Source organism: Schistocerca americana, chromosome 2, assembly GCF_021461395.2.
Source record: "Schistocerca americana isolate TAMUIC-IGC-003095 chromosome 2, iqSchAmer2.1, whole genome shotgun sequence".
NCBI classification, from domain to species: Eukaryota; Metazoa; Arthropoda; class Insecta; order Orthoptera; family Acrididae; genus Schistocerca; species Schistocerca americana.
Window position 1 is genome coordinate 915,654,671 of NC_060120.1, and position 22,151 is coordinate 915,676,821.

At 41.8% G+C, this 22,151-nt stretch overlaps 1 protein-coding gene across 1 annotated transcript; it reads left to right on the forward strand.

Moving 5' to 3' along the window:
• Window positions 1-9,544: 9,544 nt before the first annotated feature.
• LOC124594541 (gustatory receptor for sugar taste 43a-like) lies at window positions 9,545-10,405 on the forward strand. Its single transcript, XM_047132913.1, has one exon. The coding sequence runs from the start codon at window positions 9,545-9,547 to the stop codon at window positions 10,403-10,405; it is 861 nt and encodes a 286-aa protein (XP_046988869.1).
• The last annotated feature ends 11,746 nt before the right edge of the window (window positions 10,406-22,151 follow it).

Below are 22,151 nucleotides of genomic sequence, written 5' to 3' on the forward strand. Positions count from 1 at the left end.
TTGAAAGTCCTGAGGAATGACTTGGGGCGTTATTAATCAACTACGAAACATTTCTGGAACTGCCAGATATAAGCCGGAAATGCTTTTATCCATCTGTGAATCCTTTCGATTCTTTTAAGTGACGGGCAGTTTTTTAATCTCGTAAAGCACCGCAGTTTCTTAGACTTACGTATTATAAGCAGAGGTAGTCTAGCCGTTTCAGTAACGTTTCCGGATAACATAGCTATAGGGCGAGGTTTGCATATTTTATGACAAGTTACTGACATTTCTTTCTCGTAAACTAGGGATTTTGTCAGCATTTTCTTCCAAAACAAACCAGTTTCGTCAGCCATTGGTTTTGTTGTAGCCCACATTATCTATCGATTTATTAAAACACTCTTTAAAACGTTGACCGCTTCAGTATTAGCAGACAGTTGTTGTTGTTTTTTTTTTTTTGCCTTAGCTGTCAAATTTCCTAGTTCTGTGGCTGGAGTTGAAAAGCATAAGGCTGCAGGTAGTCGCTTAAAATCAGTGCTACCCCCAAGTTTCTTATTCATCTCATGCCCTTTTTTACAAATCGAAGGATCACATATTGGTTTCCCTTGGCTATGCATCAACATGAACCATATGCAAACTGCTGTATTGAAATCCTGGTTTTCTACCTTTTTGAACGTTTTCAGTACGAGGTTTCGTCTTCACTGTCAAGTCGACTGCAATAGTGCATCTGTACTTATTAATATCCGATTTTGTGACATGCTCAACTCTATATTTCCTACGTAACCTCGCTCCACTAACGTCCTTCTTCAATTAATTTATTATTTTAAGTGGACGATGCCTTTAAGTTTATTCGCTATTACGAACGGTAGAACTACAGCACGATGTTACAAGGGAAGACTCACACGCCGCTTGACGTGTGATAAGTGGAGGCTCGATGTCAAGCACGTGATTGCTGATTGTTGGCATGGAGAGGAGAAGAGCTACAGCGCCAAAGGATAATCGGCCGATCACGGAAACGTATGGCGCGTAAATTTGCTGTCTGGAGTCCTTTCGGTTTAGCGATTTTTCCGTTGATCGACGTTCTGTACATACATAGCATGTATGCACTGTATATACATAGTCCACAATCTCTCATACAGTACACGGCGGAGAGCATCTTGTCCGACTGGTGGTCATTCCGTTCCCTGTTCCACTCCCAAACGCATGGACAGGTAAAGGACTGTCTCTTTGCCTCCATATGGGGGCCAGTTTCTCTTACCTTGCCTTTAACGTTCTTCGACGAGATGTGCGTATGCGGGAGTATGACCGCCCTGCAAATGCCAGTTGTCTAAACTTTCTCTTTAATGTTTCGCTATAAGAACGTCGTCTTCCGTTTGAGGATGCACATTTCTATTCACGGAGAGATTAGGTAATCAAACATACCTTTAATTGATCTACCACACGCCGCTGAACTTTTTCTATGTCTGCCATTAAATCGACGTATTGGGAATTTCAAACACCCAAGTAATATTCACGAATGTTTTGCATGAGCGTTCCATACACAGTCATTTTCAAAATGGTTCAAATGGCTCTGAGCACTATGGGACTCAACTGCTGTGGTCATAAGTCCCCTAGAACTTATAACTACTTAAACCTAACTAACCTAAGGACATCACACACATCCATGCCCGAGGCAGGATTCGAACCTGCGACCGTAGCGGTCGTGCGGTTCCAGACTGTAGCGCCTTTAACCGCTCGGCCACTCCGGCCGGCACACAGTCATTTTACACAGAGTTCAACAGAATGAGTAGTAGGGTATAAAAAGAGCAGAACTTCGAAACATATTGACAATAAATAGACATGGATAACAAAGAGCCGGCCTTGGTGACCGAGCGGTTCTAGGCGCTTCAGTCCGGAACCGCGCGGTTGCTACGGTCGCAGGTTCGAATTCTGCCTCGGGCATGAATGTGTGTGATGTCTTTAGGTTAGTGAGTTTTAAGTAGTTCTAAGTTTAGGGGACTGATGACCGCATCTGTTAAGTCCCATAGTGCTTAGAGCCATTTTTGATTACAGAGAAAAATATTTGCCATTATACACTACTGGCCGTTAAAATTGCTACACCAACAAGAAATGCAGATGATAAACGGGTATTCATTGGATAAATATATTAAAGTAGAACTGACATGTGGTTACATTTTCATGCAGTTTGGGTGTATACATCCTGAGAAATCAGAGCCCAGAACAACCATCTCTCGCCGTAATAACGGCCTTGATACGCCTGGGCATTGAGTCAAACAGAGCTTGGATAGCGTGTACAGGTACAGCTGCCCATTCAGCTTCAACACGATACCATAGTTCATCAAGAGTAGTGACTGGCGTATTGTGACGAGCCAGTTGCTCAGCCACCATTGACCAGACGTTTTCAATTGGTGAGAAATCTGGAGAATGTGCTGGCCAGGGCAGCAGTCGAACCTTTTCTGTATCCAGAAAGGCCCGTACAGGACCTGCAACACGCGGTCGTGCATTATCCTACTGAAATGTAGGGTTTCACAGGGATCGGATGAAGGTTAGAGCCACGGGTCGTAACACATCTGAAATGTACCGGCCACTGTTCAAAGTGCCGTCAATGCGAACAATAGGTGAGCAAGACGTGTAACCAATGGCACCCCATATTATCATTCCGGTTGATACGCCAGTATGGCGATGACGAATACACGCTTCCAATGTGCGTTCACCGCGATGTCACCAAACACGGATGCGACCATCATGATGCTGTAAACAGAACCAGGTTTCATACGAAAAAATGACGTTTTGCCATTCGTGCACCCAGGTTCGTCATTGAGTACACCATCACAGGCGCTCCTGTCTGTGATGCACCGTCAAGCGTAACCGCAGGCATGGTTTCCGTGCTGATAGTCCACGCTGCTGCAAACGTTGTCGAACTGTTCGTGCAGATAGTTGTTGCCTTGCAAACGTCCCCATGTGTTGACTCAGGAGTCGAGACGTGCCTGCACGATCCGTTACAGCCATGCGGATAAGATGCCTGTCCACTGTTAGTGATACGAGGCCGTTGTAATCCAGCACGGCGTTCCGTATTACCCTCCTGAGCCCACCGATTCCATATTCTGCTAACAGTCATTGGACCTCTACCAACGCGAGCAGCAGTGTCGCGATACGATAAACCGCAATCGCGATACCCTACAATCCGACCTTTATCAAAGTCGGAAACGTGACGGTACGCATTTCTCCTCCTTACACGAGGCATCACAACAACGTTTCACCAGGCAACGCCAGTCAACTGCTGTTTGTGTATGAGCAATCGGTTGGAAACTTTCGTCATGTCAGCACGTTTGAGGTGTCCTCACCGGCGCCAACGATGTGTGGATGCTCTGAAAAGCTAATCATTTGCATATCACAGCATCTTCCACTTGTCGGTTAAATTTTGCGTCTGTAGCACGTCATCTTCGGGATGAAGTATTTTAATGGCCAGTGGTGTATATCCCACATTGCCTTGCCTTCATTTTCAATATAACGATACGTTAGAATGCTATAAGTGCAAAGAAACGTAAGACGAAGTTTAGTCGGGTTACATTATCTTGTTGGTTAGTTTCTGTATGACCTGGAAATTGAAAAAGTGACAGCGTAAATTACCACGGATGCAGCGCCACAGGAAACGATGTGGCGTTGTTACTTCCTAGGCAAGTGTGGCTGCAGAATTGTGAGGACTTGAGAGGGATACTTGTTGCGTCTGCCCCACCCGCCACTTGGTTCGCTTTGTCTTTCGTCTTCCCCGCAGAAGATGCAGCAGTCCTGAATTATTGCACCCATTCGTCCGGTGATCGCAGACTTCATCAGCTTTATCATGTCACTTCAAATCGAGATGGCGACGAAAGAGTCGCTGAACTGTTGTCCGAGACACGTTATTTTTGTAAGTAACCATAGCAAATGCACGATGATATGCCCCCATAAGCTGATAATTACAAATTAATGGCAGTTCTTGTGCAGATCATTCTTGGACCTCTTGCGAATTTATGCAGGGTGAAACCTCGAGCTTTAGACTTTCACCTCCATCGACTTCGTCAGGAACAACTGACTATGCTGCTGTTGCAGTGACCTTATATGGGATGTTAAGATAAACTATCCAGTGTTTGAGGGAATGGCAGTACGCTTCAGAACAAGACGAAAGTGTCTTATGACCATGGGTCCTACAAAGCATACTGACATGCGGCATATGAACACATGTTCATAGTAGGTGCTCTTGCGATGTCATCCAGAGCAATACATTATTTGTCCTACTAGAGACAACTGCCCGAAAATTCAACTTTCACCACCCCTGGCATGGAATACTGTTAGGTAACAAGCCATCACGAACATGTGGTTGCGAATGTGAGCACTGACGTTGCATTGGCGCTATGGGTCATAAAAGGGTCGACATCGTGCTGGGATACAGCCATAAAAGTATCGATGTAAACATTAGTTCGTTCTGTGGTCTGCCTTGAATTGTTCCGTTTATTTCGCGTGATTGTCTGTACTCTCGTTACGTCTGTGAGCGCTTCTGTACATTCCTACTAACTCCGGGAGCTTACCATGATGTTTGGCCTACTTGAAGGTCATGTTTGAAGTACATGTTACTGTGATGTTTGCAGCGCGGTACAACTGCTATGGTTTGACAGACTGAGTTAATCTATACACTGAACGATTTCCAGAACGCGGTGTAGCATATGTTAAGCTGCTCAACCGAATGTTACAGCGTCTTGGGGAAACAGGTTCCGTAGCATCCAACAAAGTTGACGATGGATGGCCTAGTTCAGTTCCCATGCCTAAAGTGGAGGACCATTTCTAGGTACAGTGGACGCCAATCCTGAAACCAGCGTAGACAAACAGCAGCAACTGAAGGTGTTAGGCATCCTCGTCTGAGCGGTGCTTCAAGAGCAATTGTTGTACCCGCACCATGTTCAGTGTGTCCAGGCCATTATGACACAAGATCATCCTGCCTCAGTGCATTTCTGCCAGTGGTTCTTGCGGCAGTGTGGTGCAGATCCTTAATTTGCATTCAAGATTCTGATTATTGATGAGGCAGGGCTTACACGAGATGGCCGATGGAAATCCCCATGAGGTTCAAGAAACAAGGCATCAGAATCGATTCTTAATTCATATATGGGTAAGTGTTCTTGGCGACAGATTACTAGGGCCATATGTGCTACCACAGAGATTAACTGGGGCTCGTTATCACCGCTTTCTGAAGAACATACTGCCTATGGTGCTGGAGCATGTGCCACGTCAGGACAGACTACAGATGTGGTTCATGAATGATGACGCACCAGCACATTCTCTGTGCACTGTGCGCGGCCGTTGACGAGGACATTTGAATATCAGTGGATTGGCCAGGGAGGTCCCATACCTTGTCCCTCTCGTTCCGTGGACCTAAATCCACTAGACTTCTGGTTATGGGGATACATGAAGCAATTGGCCTTTGCCTCTCCAATAAGTGCTGTACAGACACTGCACAAGCGCGACTTCTGTGGTTCTCAGCACGTTCAGAACCCACCAGGGCGATTCCAAAGAGTGAGTGAAGCATTACACCGATGGGCAGAGGCATGGATTGAGCGCTTCCTCTGAGGAAGTGGTCATACAACAGAATGTATGCTTTGTACGACTAAAGGTGATAAGAATTTTTGTTGTTGTTTTGATACGCACAGTCATTCCTTGAAATATTAGATAGCTTTTTGACACTCCGTACAGCTCAAAGACAGCTTCTGATTGGTCGGTCATTGCGTCATGCTGTCGCTGATGGTGTCGATGTCTACGCTGGTGGAGCCACCGCTCCATCCGTATAGCAAACGTTGCGATAAATATCTCTGGCTCTTCTGCACATCGATAGCTCGCTTCCATGCACCGCTAAGGATTATATCCGCCGCCACGGTTGAAGGTTTTCTCATACATTCTTATTCCTATAGTCTCTTTAATGATAGAGTCCCGGTATGTGGGAGCCTGTGAGAAACTTTCGTTTCTTCAAACAGTATTTTGTGTTTGTTTGGAGGCTGTGTTCATAAACTTAAGAATTCTCCATATCTCGATTTTTAATATGCCGTCGATATTCTGCACAGCTGTCCGAAACGTTGTGGGGGGGGGGGGGGGGGGAGGGGCAATCGAACTGCTTCCGCACTAACATGGGACGTTGCAAATCCCAGAAATTTTAAGGCCGAGATTGTCCTTAACAGAGCGTATCATATGTTTTATCCTGTCCTGAGGTCGGAAAGCTGATCTGATATCTCGTATTCCCAGGATTCTGCCTATTTGGCTCGATATAGCTCCACAGAAGGGAATGAATGCAATCGGTGGCTCATTACCTGAATGGTCAACATTTTCAGGTTTCCTTTTCTTTGATGACACTGCCTTCGTATCACGTGACCCATAGCCACTCTTTCGGAAGACATACTGTAGCTGATTAATTTTGGAATCCAACTGGTCCTCGACAGAAACGGTTTTCGTTGTGTGTACCAGTGTACTTAAATCTGCTATCTTCTGGAGTGATGGTGAACACTCCAGGCGCTAAAATACAATTCAGTGTGCGTCGGCTTGCGGTACGCTGTTTGGTCGATAGGTTCTACACCTTGTGGCCAGACTATAATGTGTCGTCAAAACAGTCATAAAATTAAGATGGACGAAAGGGAACAGAATTTAATGCACATTTTCCTTAATGCAGATCGGACATACATTCCCCCAGCTAACCGAGGTCGACAGTTCGCCTTCCCAAAAACCGACCTTATGGCCCATTTCCATTTAATATCGCTTTAAAACGCTACCCCTAGATATCTAATCGATGTGACTGTGCCAGGTAGCCCGCCACTAACGCTATATTTGAAGGTGGGAGGATAGTTTTTCCCCTGCACATCTGTCTTAGCTAATTTTTTACTACATACTACCCTCAGGACTGTAGCATTACTCAGTCTTCAGGAATTTTAAGTAACGTCTGTGACAATATAAATTGGAGTTTGGTACCTTTTTGCCATGTGGCACTGTTTTTCCATGTATATTTACCTGAACTTCAAGGCGCAATTCTCCAAAAGCGCTAATATTACTGAAAAGGACCGTTGTGCCAAGGCAGAATTTTATTTACTGCATGCAGTGTGTTTTAAAGTGTGGCACACTGGGGACAGAATTAAAACATTATACAGAGTTTTAGTTAGTGACATCGTTTAAGTTACTAGAACAACCAGTGTGACGTCGTATAAAGTGGAATAAACACATGACGCCAGTGGTATGGTAGGTAAATCATGACCTTTATGTTTAGAGAGAAGTCGTAATTTGTGTATATTCGATAGTAATCCATCTGTCTCCATGAAATACGACTACAAGTCTCGTGTAGGTGTTTTGAGAATACGAAGAGACAGATTAACACTTACGGCGCTGGGTCTGGTGAGCTAGGGGCAAAGTGCCTACCTGTAAGCCGTAAGTACACGGAATTATATCATAATCGGACCAAAGAATAATTTAGTATGAATTTAATCTGTTCTTAAACTTTCAGTGATGTAAAGATTCACTAAGAACGGCATGTGGTTCTGATTCCATGTTAACCTGTAAGTCAACTTTTCTGGCACTGTTTCTGGGGTAAGCTACAGATATCAAAGTCACGAAAAAGGACGTCAAATTGAAGGACATGCACCAGAACGTCGACCCACGTGAAACTACTGTTAATAGCACTTACAGAGATATGAAAATAGTCGTTTCCCCTCATTCCATTACTGAATGGAACAAGAGTGACAGTGGCAGTTTTCGGTGGAAAGTGTTTTAAGCCCTGCAGTGCATAGGGGCCTGAGTTTTATACTGCTGGCCACTCAGGGTAATTATTGCGTTTGTGAGAAATGGGAGGAGCCACTTCTAAGTTGGAGCTTATAAGTGTGCTGATCTGAGTTACATGATACATTTAAATGATATATCTTTTCATACTGTAATTGGAATACTTGAGATCGAACAGATCTGAAACATTTATTTCCCTAGTTGCTGCTGTACTACAGACTATTCCTTATGTACCTTCACAGATGCAAGCAGTTAAGTAAATCTTTTTATGAGTTCGGATCCGATTTCCTAATGTGCAATGGAGAAAGTAGAACTACACAGGTGCAACATGCTATACACAGATGAAAAGAAATCAGAAGTATAAGACTGTGTGGAAAGTTAGTATGGAAATTGATACACACGTTTCAAGACAGCGCCTAAAAATCTCCTCCTAGATGTCAATAATAACGTTTTTCTCAGTTCTGTTAAATGAGCAAGAGTTTCTTTTAGAATATAATTACGTTCCTACTGTAACGTAGCTCACACAAATACTCACGATCTTAGTCAAGGAAACAAGTAAAAAAGTTAAATAAGAGATCACTTCACATAGTTGGCTGAAGTTTGTTTGGAAGGTACTTATATCCATCGCACATGCAACCGAAGTTTGTATTGCTACACCACGTGACAATCAAGAAATAGTATCAAGTGTACTTCATTCATAACATTCTGACATGGCCAGGCTGGTTTGTTACGTGATTGCTACTCAAGAAAAATATTAAGCAGATTATGATCGGCACTCGTAATGAAATGCCTTATTGGAACTAAATAGTCTATGGTTTTTTATGGCATTGGATTGGATAGCTGAGTACAATATTTTTATTTAACGTAACAAATCTTCAGCATTGACATGAAGTAACTCAACCAATGTTACATATTTGGCTGCTTTGTTTTAGTTTCTGATTCTTTCAGAAAGAAAATGAGAAAGCAATTAATCTACAGTATACCAGCAAGTTACTACTTTTCTCATTTGGAAGGCTGTGTGGCGCAGCCACGGCAAATACGAATTTACTATCAATAACATATTTTAGTAATAATGAGGATTTTCTGGTGGAACCAGGTAGAAAAGAATGTCTTGAGTGAGTATTATTGTTTGTCGCTCATCTCTTGTTGCTATCCAGATATAAATATTTCAGCATAATGATGCTGACATCGAAAAATTCAATTTTAATCCACTTAAATGCCTGCAGGCCATTAGCAAATTAGACAGAATCGAAATACCTTACCTGTTGTGGACTAGGCACCTATTGACTTACGTGAGATCCATATCTGAAAACGCCAATTCAATCACTTTTAATTGCATGTTGGTATTTTCCTGGCTCACAGACTTGACGCCAGTTGGAAATTATGGCGACATCTCATACCTTCCGCTAATTCTTCGTTAGTACTGCAGTCTAACTGTGACACTTGGAAAGCTTTCATTTAAGACATAACACTCAAAAGTATGCCAGTACTTCACAAGAATAAGTGGATGCAGTTTCACATTGGCTTCAATCTGTTGCATGTCTTGTTTGTGGCATTTGGATTAGCACCATTTTCAGTAGAAAGCCAAAAGAAGATCTTCTGGGAGTTTCAGGAGAATATTAAGTTGAAGAAAATATTGTCTCCATCTACCCTATGGTTCGTCATTATTCTGCTTGTCAAAATAGAGACTGCATACTCAAATATTACATTATATCGATCCATTTCAGAGCTGATAACACTCGCATACGTTGTCACAGACTTTCTAACAGCACTGAAAGTGCTGTTGACAATGGGAATATGCACTGTCACTGGCGTTCAGGATATACATCACTACGCTGAAGCAATGAAGTACGCAGATACCCAACTACTGTCTAATATTAAAGTAAATATGAAGATGATGGGTGGTTTCCTACTAGCTGCCCATATGTCAGTTATGGTAGCCGTCATCGCTACTATTCCACCCAAATCTAACAGTCTGTATGAACACACAAAACTCATATTTTCCCTTTTCTTCGATTCTCTGACGACGTTGCAGTTCGTTATATTGCAACTAGAGCTGTGGGTGAGGTTCTGTTACCTAAACGATAGACTTACGAAGGCTGCTCCAGTGCCACTCACGCCAGCGTCCCTCGAAGGAGTTTCACCATCGACATCTCCTTTCAGACTGCACCAGCTGCTGGAGACGTACACTTCCCTCAGACGCGCCGCGCAGCTGCTGCAGAGCCACTTCGGTGTTCCCGTGGCTGTCAGCGTGGCGCAGTCGGTGTGCTGTTCCACTTGCAGCGCCTACGAAGTGCTACTGACGCAGCTGCGGCCTCAGTGGGCAGAGCAGTTGCCACTAAGTCCCTCGGTGGGCAACTCACTCTTGTGGCTCACCTACCACTGGCTCCGGCTGATCACGGTGTCGCTGACCTGCGCTGCAGTCGAGCACGAGGCGGCGAATACCAGCGAACTCGTCCTGAGGGCCGCCGTGGCGTCTGAGGGCCGCTGTGCTGACCTGGAGTCTTTCCTGGTTCTCGTCACACACGGGCCACCATTGCATTTCTCCGCAGCCGGATTCTTCATCGTCAACCGCCGCCTGCTGGTCTCAGCACTAGCTATTGTCGTTACTTATTTAATCATCCTGGGACAGCTCACCCCAAAGCAGTGAACAAGTGTAAATTTCTGTTTCTTTTCTTCTACACTTCGAGCTTCACATACTTGCCTATTTTAATACCAATATTTTAAATAGATTTTCTTTACTTCAACTTTTTGCATATTTCTATCTTAGGATTTTGAAACACTATCTAAGACCATACCGTCTCCTATATTGTTGATATAACTTCTTCTGTTTCATGAATTTTACATCTTAGTCTGTAAATTTGCAGTTCATTCCAAATTCCGTTACGAATTCTTGCTTAAATACAATACTCTTTCACATATCCAATGGTTTTACATATCTGCTGAAGTAATTCTGCCTTCTTTCTTTTCTTGTGACCCATTACTCATATCCAGATGAAAGTAATGGAACAGCGATTTTTTTTTATTAAACATCATTCTTATCTCTTTGTACCTTTCGCTTTCAGGTATGTATCTCTGGTCCCCATAGGTTTTGGAATTCGTTTTGTTTCATTCACCTGTTCTTATCATAATCACATACAATATATTAAAAAAAACTCTTGAATACTAAATGTGTTGTAAAATTTCTTTGTTATGTTATGTTTTACAAAAATGCCAGTGGTTCAGTTCTCCCCCCTCCTCTTATGTCGTAAAGCTATATTTTCCATTCCCTGTGATTTGCAAGGAAAGCCTGCTTTTACAACACATTTTTCTGCCACAAGAGCGACGTCATCTATGTGAAAGACCCATGCGAAAGAGCTGTGTTATGAAAGTGTGCCTACCTGACAGAAGACCTACATGAAATTTAGCTTTCCATTTTGCCGTGTCATGACTGATGTACATCAGAATGACAAGGTGATGAACCATTAATTTATATGCCCTCTTCTCAGTAGAGTCTGTGTCAACTTACCATTCTCTTTCCAGCTGATGACGGTATCTTTGTGCATGCTTTCCACATCATCTATGAAATATTAAGGATAACCTTTTTTCCCTAATAAATTCCACAGTTCTTTTGTTATTAAAATTGTTAGAAGTATTATAAGGTTTTTGAATGCAATTATCTCCCAATCATTTATCATATTTACAGCATCTACTATACGTCTTCATTTTCTGTAGTCTGTAATTAATGCAAGAAGTATTAAGGCATTGTTTTCAGTATATTTTGCCAAATCATATCATCAGGATTTACACAGGCTAATCCTTTAATAACTTTCATTGGTGCCTCTTTTTTCGGTTTCCCTTTCTCCTTCATCTTCCTTTGAGCAGTTTAAACTTAAATAATTTTAACAAATAAATGTAATATCAGAATACCACTTTCTTAAAGACCTTTAAATGGTACACTTATGCCTGTAATGTTTTCTGTTTCTAATGCTTTTTTGTCATTTTTGTAACAAAATCAAGCTCTCATTGCCTCAATTTTGTTTTTTATTGTAGGTAACTTCATAACACAGATTCTCGTAGTTACTTTGTGCATTAAATTTCTTCTATAATTAATTGTAACTGTCACCCTCTTACTGAACTGCAGATAGTTTTCCATGGTTTACTAGCTAATTTTTGCACCTTCACAACTACATTGTTAAGCTCTGTTACTGACTTTTAATGAGCTTTCTGTGATATTTTATTTAGTTCATTCATTTTTTATATAAAAATATAATATGTAAGATGAGATTCTTGATTTTGCTAACAAATTTATATTTTATTGAATCAAATATATTAAACAATTATTAACAACTAATTTCTTGTTTATTATTAGCCTGTTTCTTGTCTGAATTATGTGCTCGTCCAAGTCAACAAAACTGCGATTACTGTTTTATGATTTTAAACCTCATAATGACCCTGTTTTGTACCCCTTCCTTACACAGTTATTTACATCCTTTTGCCTTTCGCCAGGATGGTGTAGGAAAGCAGGGAGGAGAGTCGATTTATCAGTTTAATAACAACCCTGATCTCGAATGTGGTTGAATGCTGCCCTCTGCATTTGAGTTTAGATGTGGTGCCAGTCAAGGTCAATTGAATAATCACTTTTCTTCTGTAACGTAAATCCATGTCCTTCAAGGTCTGGAATAGCATGTTTCGAACAACTCAGCTGTAAATCACCACAAACATCTCATTCATGACCATGTTTTATGCTGATAGGCTGCTCACCATAATTGTGATTAAATAACATGTTCATTCCCGCATGACCAGCTAGTGTCCTCAGTTGAGTGATACATTTCAAATGCGCCACCTGCCACTGTAACATGAGAGCTCTTGGGCAGCATCTGCAGAGGTGTGGTCGTCTGGACGGACTGAGCGATTTTCATCGAGGAAGATGGACTGTATGTTAATATACGCTGCCCACCAGCTCCTTGGATGAAAGACAACATACTTTTATCACTACACCTACGTTGCAACAAAGAGCGAGATGGACTTCTCGGTTAGTACCTTTTTAAAATGTGATTTAAATTTAAATTTTGTTAACTACGTTTGTATCATCTGCAAAAAAGTGTTCAAGTCGGGTACTGCAGTATATTGATTAAATGTTTAAAACAGTCATTGAACTCTGATGAGAAATCATGTAGCACTGAAATTAGATGCATTTAGATGCAGTAGTCCCATTGAGATGTATTACATCACTTCAACTTCAGAAGGAAATATAACATCTGACAGAACTGCAATATGTAACAATGTTTTGCAGACGCATTTGACTGAAGTGAATTAATTGAGATTCTCTGTTTTATACTTTGTTACTGAATATTCTGCCAACATAGAAAATGTACTTAAAGCACTCGCACAATTGCACAATGCCTCAGATTTACTGGGAGATTCAGTAACATTTACGTCAACCTGAAATGACCGTAATGGCTATCATAAAACCGTACGAAGGGTACCTTGACGATATGCCAGCATGATATCTCATAAAGTTTTTTGCGTTTTCCGTATAAACTGTGTAACTAAGTACTGCAATAAAGAATCAGCGTTAATAACCCGTCAACAGTTCGTTCCATTATTTACGGTTTGTATTTAACACACTTCAGGTGGGAAACATGAAGAAACTAGACATAAAGAAATTCCACCGTTTCTTTGTTGTTGATTTCCAAAACAAATTTTCAAAATACAGTGTTACTAAGTTTTAGTGTAGTGGCAGAGAGGGTAAGTGCTTTAGGAGTGGAATGTATGTTTCTAAGGTACTAAGTTTCCAGGTGCATATGAAAATGGCAAACAAACCCAGTATAAAATCGAAAAATGGGTGACCAAAAGGAAGAGCTGTAGGTGAGAAACGAGATTCTCAAGGGAGCAAAGAAAAGAAAAATATAATAACAAGGAAAACCAGATTGAAAGTTTCAAAACGCAATTCGAAAAGTCTGCGGTTAGTTCCTCAATCGGCCCCAGAATTTGTCGGTCACTTACCGCTTCTGTCATCTTTGCCAACGTTTTTCGGACGTGAATAAGACCATTTTCCTCACTTTTCGCAATGAAAATTGTACACTAAGTAATAGTATAATTGGCAGGGTAAGTCAGTTCAAGTTTGAGTGCAAAGGGCATGCCGTCTACTATAGGAACATTCCACGTAAAGCACTGTTGACAAACTTTACTTACTAACGACATACTTGTTTTCAGCTTATTCAGTTGTTTCTCATCACCGAGGATGTCAGTTTTATTAATTTTATTTCCTCCAAGCGGAATACTCTACGATAATACAATGATAGTATGTTTCCATGATCATTCAGCGCGAATGATTTCTTTGGTCGTGAAATTTATACCTTCACCGTTCCTTTGTCTGTCTTCTATTGGCGTCCCAGAGGGGACAATGAGTGACTGGAGTGATTTTACGTATGTGCAGAATTTTCTCGTAGTTAGATTAAGTTTAACGTACGGTTTTCCCGTTTGATATCTTCCTTATAGAGAGTAAACTCTGTTCTAATTTAAATTCACTGTCGGAGATGGCAGATATTTTGGTGTATGACAACTAACATTGCGTTTTCCGAACAACAGTATTGAAGAACGATTTTCCCTTCAACGCATGGGAACATTATCACAGTCTAACTTAAATCAGGTGCTCCATTTGATGTTTTTAAAGTAAAACATGACATCATTATTTGATTTATTCCACGTGACAGACCCTGCATGTCTTCCTTACTTTCACTTAGTATAGCAATGTCTTCAGAGAATCTTATCAGTGACATTTTTTCCACCTGAATTTCAATCCCACATCTGAATCTATCTTTTGTCTCCGTTTTTGGTCTTCCATTATTTTGTTCTTCTCGTGCTTCTTGTACATGTTCTGCATCTACATAAATACTTCGCAAGCCATGACGAAGAGAACCATTTACCACAGCTAGTCATTTCCTTTCCTATTCCACTCACAAACAGAGCGAGAGATGAGCGACCTTCTTACCTCCGTGACCCGTAAACGAAAAGTTTACTGGCAGCAGTTGGATCGTTCGTCAGATCCCGGCTCTCTATGTTTTCTCAATGGTGTTCCGCGAAAAGAACGTCATCTTACATACAGGGATTCCCATTACAGTTCAAAACAAGTATATCACCAGGTCCAGATGGAATCTCAACTCGATTTTACAGCGAGTACTCTTCGGCATTAGCATCTTACTTCGCCTGCATTTATCGCGAGTCTCTCGCTCAGCGACAACTCTCTAGTGCTGGAAAACAGCGCAGGTGACTCCGGCCAGTTATCCTGCGAACCATGGATGGATGGCAGAAGGTATCCCTTGATATCCGGAAAGTATTTCACACGGTGCCCCACTGCGGACTGTTAACAGTAAGTCGAGCATACGGATTAGGTTCCCAGATATGTTAGTGATTCGAAGACTTCTTATGTAATAGGATTCAGTACGTTGTCCTCGGCGGTGAGCGGTCATCAGAGAGAAGGATCATCTCCATAATTCGTATTGATAGAATCTACGGGTAAGAAATCCAGCAGTAATCCTCTGAATTGCTCCGATATCGATGGTGATCCCGAGCACTCGAACAGTACTCAAGAATAGGTCGTACTGGTATTGCATAAGCTGTCTCTATTATAGAAGAGCACAGTTTCTTAAAGTCCTCCGAATAGACTGAAAGCGACCATTCACCATACCTACAATCAGCCATACGTGCTCTTTTTATTTCGTATCGCTTTGCAGCGTTACGCCTAGACATTTAACTGGCGAGACTAATTCAAGCAGCGCACAACCAATGCTCTGTTCGAACATAATGGGATTGTTTCTCATACTCATATAAATTAACGTCTTTTCTTCTAGGTTTAGAGCAAGCTGCCAATCATCACACCAACTTGAACTTCTTTGTGTATCTCTCCTGAGTTACTCAACGACGACATACTCCCGTACACCACAGTGTCATCAGAAAACAGCCGCAGGTTGTTGTTCGAGCCATTCTTGTATATAGGCCATTAGATTTATTGTATCACACTTCCCTGGATATTTCTAGCGATACCCTTCTCTTTAATTACCGCTCACTGCCGAGGACAACGTACTGAATTCTATTATATAAGAAGTGTTCGAATCAGTCACATGTCTGGGAACCTAATCCGTATGCTCGACTCTCCGTTAAGAGTCCGCAGTGGAGCACCGTGCCATATACTTTCCGGATATCTAGGAATGCCTGTTGCCAGCCATCCACGATTTGCAGGATAACTGGCAGGAGTCACCTGCCCAGTTTTCCAGACACTAGAGAGTTTTCGCTGAACGAGAGACTCGCGATAAATGCAGACTAAGTAAGGGGCTAATGCCGAAGACTACTCGCTGTAAAATCAAATTGAGATTCCGTCTGGACCTGACGACATACTTGCTTTCAGCTCATTCAGTTGTTTCTCATCGCCGAGGATGTCAGTTTTATTAAATTTATGTCCTCTATGTGGAATTATCTACGATAATACAATGATAGCGTGAGTGATTTCTTAGACTTGAAATTTAAAACTTCAGCATTCCTTTGGCTGTCTTCTATTGTCATCCCAGAGCAGTCAACGAGTGACTGCTGTGATTTTACGTATTACCAGAATTTTGTCGGGTTCTCGGCATGTTTTCTCACTAAGATATGACGGTGGAATGTTTTGAATGTCTCGCACATTGATCTTGCGGATGCACGAATTTCTACTAAAGAGTTTCCTTCCGTGGAGATCCACAACCTCTGCGTGTTTAATAAAAGAATACGTTGTCCGTCGAAGGCTCTAATGCTTTATTGAAATCAAGTTATTGGCAAAATTTCGGATGTGACGGAAGAGCGACTCGTTTCGTCACAGGGTTATTGGTATGCGTGATAGCGGAACGGAGATGTTTAGCAAGCTCAAGTTGCAGACTCTGCAAGAGAAGCGCTCTGCATCGCGGTGTAGCTTGCTGTCCACGTTTCGAGAGGGTGCGTTTCTGGATGATGTATCGAATATGTTGCTTCCGCCCTACTTATACCTCCCGAGGAGATCACGAATGTAAAATCAGAGAGATTCGAGCGCGCACGGAGGCTTTCCGGCAGTCGCTCGACCCGCGAACCGTAATGACAGTGGCACGTAAAGTGCCCTCCACCACACACCGTTGGGTGGCTTGCGGAGTATAAATATAGATGTAGATATGAAGCACATTTGCTGTGTGATGTTTTGCATGTCGTGTTCATCACATTCTTTAATGTCACATGAATGTGATGAGCGCTATGTATAAAACGTGACATAGCAAACGTGCTTGCTAATGGCTCACGGCTGAAGTCAGCTAATAGCAAAACTTTAATGAAGCACTATAAAGTCTATAGTGAACAACGTATTCTTTTATTAAATTTCTAGGAACATTTGCCTGTCAATATTTGCACGCTCTTTTCTGAACCGAGAGTGTTTCCTCAGCACATTCCAAATTTGATTGCTAAAACATAGAGTGTCCTTTCCATCATTAATCCACTTACCTGACACATAACTCTCCAGGCACTATTTACAATTAATTTAAACCTTTCCCATAATCCCTCTACGTCCGGCTTACGGAAGTAAAATGATGTCCATTTATTGTCTAACTGGAATACTTACAACTGCTTCTTTGCTTTTTTCTAGCATAAACACTCTCCTCGCGTTCTCCACAGATTTATTAACTTTAATAACCATTGTCGCTATGATGAAATCATTATCACTAATCCCTGTCTCTATACTGACACTGTCTTTGATGTCAGGAGTGATTGTAGCAGCAAGGTCTGAAACATTTTCATTGCTTGCAGGTTGCTTAACTAGTTGTTCAGGGCAATTTTTTGGAAAACGTGTTGCGAAGTACTTGATAAGTCTGTCTCTCCTGCACACACATGCCGATCTGTTTTAGGTACGTTTACGTCGCCTCCAACCATTGTTGCAAGATCTGCATCTTTCTGCGCTACTGGTCGTAGACTTTTTTTGAATGACTCTAAAACTGTCCGGTAAAAACATCCAACAATTAACCTAGACATTCGTGTATAGATAATACGACAAAGATTCTCTACAATATTTTTCTGTTGTAATATAATTTTCAGCACAATGTTTGCTGTCGAGTACTCTTTCCAGTGCGCGGATGAATATTGGTTGATGCCTTAACAATACTACCTACCTTTTCCATCCTTACGTAATCTTAAATATTCTATATAATTCATTGTCATATTGTACTTCATCTGTCCAGTCAAACTCTTTTCCCGATTTAATATTTCCACGATATACGTTTCATTATAGTACAGCCCACTGCATCACGGACTCCTTGTAAATCCATGTCACGTTTTATACTAGCAAAATTATTTTTATGAGCGAAGTCTTTATCCCGGACCACACTCGGTCTATAATATCTCTCTTATTTCGACTGTGCTGTACAGTGTAGCTTCCTAAACAACAGGTAAAATAATTCCGTTTGTTAAGGACGTTTACCCAGATGTCGAATAAACTGTTTGAAAAGCTTACAATCGAACACATTTTCATCGTTTGCCTGATTCAGTAACTTGTGTGACACTTCATACACACGTATGTTAACAATGGTTGCTGTAACATGAATTGTTACTATTTAAAGCTTTAAAATCCGAACAGAACCGCGTTTTATTGGTTTTTGCAAATGTTTCTGTGTGGGTGTGGTAGGGGGGGAGGGGGAAGGGGAGGGGGGGAGGCGCTCAGAGGGGGAGAGATAACTGAGGAAACCAGGGGACTACTAGCGTAAATGTAAATCGATACGAGGAAACCTTTTCTCATTCTCACACAACCAAGAAAGTGAACAAAGGGGTGTGCTGTAAGACTGGCGTTCCTGCATGTATAATATGTTGTGACTTATCCACAGTTCTTCAAAAATCTATTTCTTTAATTTCTCAACTAAACCTACCATCGTCAATAACACATTAGATTATTTTGAAGCTACGTAACATTTAACGATTACATTCAAGTAGAGGAGAAGTTTAGATACAATGCCCTGACACTACACAGAGTGGGATGGGGCAAATATGTGCTTAAAACGTTCAGAGGAGAATGGAAATGGCTCCTGATATCTCTTTAAGGTAGCCTGGAATATATAAAGTTCAAAAATATTGAGCATCATAGTGTTAAAAGGGCAGGCTGAGACAAAGTTTCGTGCAGACTGTTAAATAAATTTGCTGCAATGTACTGGCAGAAATAGCGAGGTCATCTAAACAGAACGGCCGAATACGAATAGTCTTAACTGTCTGACCGCGAAGAATTTGTCATCTTCGAAAAGCAAAAGAACATTGCTCTATATGATTTTACTAGAAGTATCTGCAAATAAGCTTGCAGGCTAGAAAAAGGAATGAAAGGCAACTGACGCACTGTAGTCAAAACAAATCGTACGTGTACGTATTGTTTTGAAAAAAGCTGTTTGAAAGTAAATCGTTTCAAAAATAAAGCACAAGGTATAAGCAGCATGAAACCGATTTCTTCTCACAAAATGTAGAAGGTTGTTCGAATCCATCCTATACCATCAATGTGCATGGTTTATATTGTATTTCCTTTGCGCAGCTATAGTCGATAACACGTTAAATGTTTGCAATGCACTTAACAAAATTACTTGTACCCAAGCACTATAAATAACCTGCAGTGCTGTGTTTATGGTGACAGCTGTAACTTACTTGGGATTAGTCGCGTCTTATATCAGTGACGTAGTCACCAAATGCACATTCGTGCGATCGTGATCAACTGGAAACACACGGCTATGGTTTGTGTGGTGAAAAATTTCATCGCCAGTATTTTGTGGGCTACTGTGTGGGATATCGCAGCTTTAGGCTTCTGACCACCAGATTTCGCACAAATGTCCTGGGTTAGATTCCGATTCTGGAAGCATCTCACATATTGATCCGACCGTCGGGGTTGGCCAAATGCTACCAGCTGAAATCACCCTCTCCCTCCTCTTTCGTCGTTACGGGCAGCAGCAAAAAGACACTGGACTACACACAGTTACTCTGTGACACACGTGGAAAGAAGCGAGTCGCTGTCTTGCACCAGCTAGAACGTGCTGGGCTTGTACATGATTTTCACGAATAATTTGCGTGGTGACCTGAAAATCTTTGGTTGCAGTGGATCATAATTTCATAATTATTTTTATAATGAACGTTTGAAATCTACATCTACACACATAGTAAGCAAACTACAATAAGGTGTACGATGGTGGGTAGCTTGTAACATTACTAGCCCGCTCATTTGTATTCCTGTTCAACTAGAAAACTGAGCGAAGAGACTATCTGTATATCTCAAAATAAGCCTTGAATTCACTTGTATCGTTGTCTCTGTGCACACACAAAATGTACGTTGGCAGCCGTAGAATACTTGCGCGGGCAGCCGCAAAAGCTAGATCTATAAACATCTCAACAGAAAATAGCATAGTCTTAGCCCCAGGTACTCCCATCTGAACTCACAATACCTCAGCACGTTATTCGTGTGTTGACCTAACGTACCAAAAGAAATACAGAAGAACGTCGCTAAACTACTTCAATGTCTTCGTTCAATCAGACCTACTGGAGAGCCGGAACACTCGAGCAGTACTCCAGAATGGGTCGCACAAGTGTCCTGTACGTGGTCTCTTTTATAGATGAGCCACAGTTGTTTAAAATTCTCCAAATAAAGCAACGTTGACCATTCGTCTTTTCTACTGCTGACCTTACGTGCCCGTTGCATTTCGTATGGTTTTGCATCGTTGCGCCCAGATAACTACTTAATCAACGTCACTGTGTCAAGTAGCACACCGCTAATACTGTATTCGAAAGTTATAGGACTGTTTTTCCATAACTTACATTTTTATACATTTAGAGCAAGCTGCCTTTCGTCACACAAAACAGACGTTCTGTTCTTGGTCACCCTGTATCTTTACACAGTTACTCAACGGTGACTCTACACCGCCTTCGGAGAGCAGTCGAAGACTGCTGCTGTCCGCGCTATTCGTCAGATCATTTTTATATAAACGGGCACTCCTAACTATACCCTTGCGTCATACGAAAACTAGCCATCCGGAACAACTTAACTGGTCTTATTACTTAAGATATCTCCGAACCGTTAACCGTTATTTTACGGTTATTTTTAAAGGAGTCAACTGGTTTTTTTTTTCGTTTAGTCTAGATTTTGAGCTAGACCAGAGGTTCGTGATAAATAATAGCTAAGGGACCAATGCTGAACAATACTCTCCGTAAAACCAAAATGAGTTTCCATCCTATCTGGCGTCTCATTTGTTTTCAACTCTTTCTGGTGCTTCTCAATGCCAGGGATTCCTATGAAGGTTATTCGGAAAGTCAGGAACGATCGGTCGAGAATTGGGAAATACAGTGAAAATCTGATGAAGCTCTGCACAGACCCGTTCGGCACTGTGTCTAGTACACCCGTCGAGCGCATCATGTCGCTCTTTTCAGTTCTCAGCTCACAGTGAGAACGTAAAGATGGCTAGAAATTAGCGTCTCCTGCCTGGTATGAGGGCGTGGCGAAAGATTTCGCGTGAAGCTATGCAATCCACGTAACATAACTGTCATGCGGTTCGTCCTACTCGACAATTCTCGACTGCACTCTGCAGGGGCAATGAAGATGCTCCTGCAGTGTTTTCGATGGGGAGTGTTTGATCACCCACAATAAAGCCCGTAATTGGCTGCGCCTGAGGTTCACCTCTGCTCAGATGAACCGCTGACTATGAAGACAATATTTTGACACAGACAACGAGCTGCAGTAATAAGTAGAAAATTGTCAAAAATCACTGGTGGCTGCCTTCTATAACGAGGGAATTGAAAAGTTGGTACAACTCTACGATAGATGTCTACTTGTAAGTCTGAGCGGCGACTGTGTAGAGAAGTAGCTGGAAGGTGTAGCTAACCGTTGCAAATAAAACAGTTTTGATATTCACTGTGGTTACCATTTCGTGACCTATCGTTCCTTACTTTCCAAATAGCCCTCGTATATCTATGTCAAACGGTCAGACCTCGTTGTGTCTGTAACGCAGTCGTGCGTAAATAATGAACAATACCATCATCTCGCAAAGCATGTACCTTTCCTCCCGAGTCACCCTGTGTTAGCACAAAAGAGTGGCATAAGGTTATGCAGTGTAACCTAAAATTTGAGAATGTTACTGCAGTTTGTAGATGATACGTGAGTATGGGAGTGGTTCACTGGCAAGGTTAACCACCATTCTTCTACGGGATAAATTGAGGTCCACTCAGAAGTATGTAATGTACAGAACAAGCGATCAGGGCGAGCTCATGTGGGTGTAAATGACGAATCCCAAAATATCGTTTTGGATCTTTTTCAGCATTCACCACAGAAAACTCGAAGGAAAGTATCACGTGAGAATAGTATAACAACTTTGGGCAGTATGCCTGTGTGCTCTCATGATGGGACACATACAAGC

Bases quoted from the DNA above. Each gene is read 5' to 3' on its own strand.
- LOC124594541 (XM_047132913.1), top strand. From the start codon at position 9,545: ATGGGAATATGCACTGTCACTGGCGTTCAGGATATACATCACTACGCT.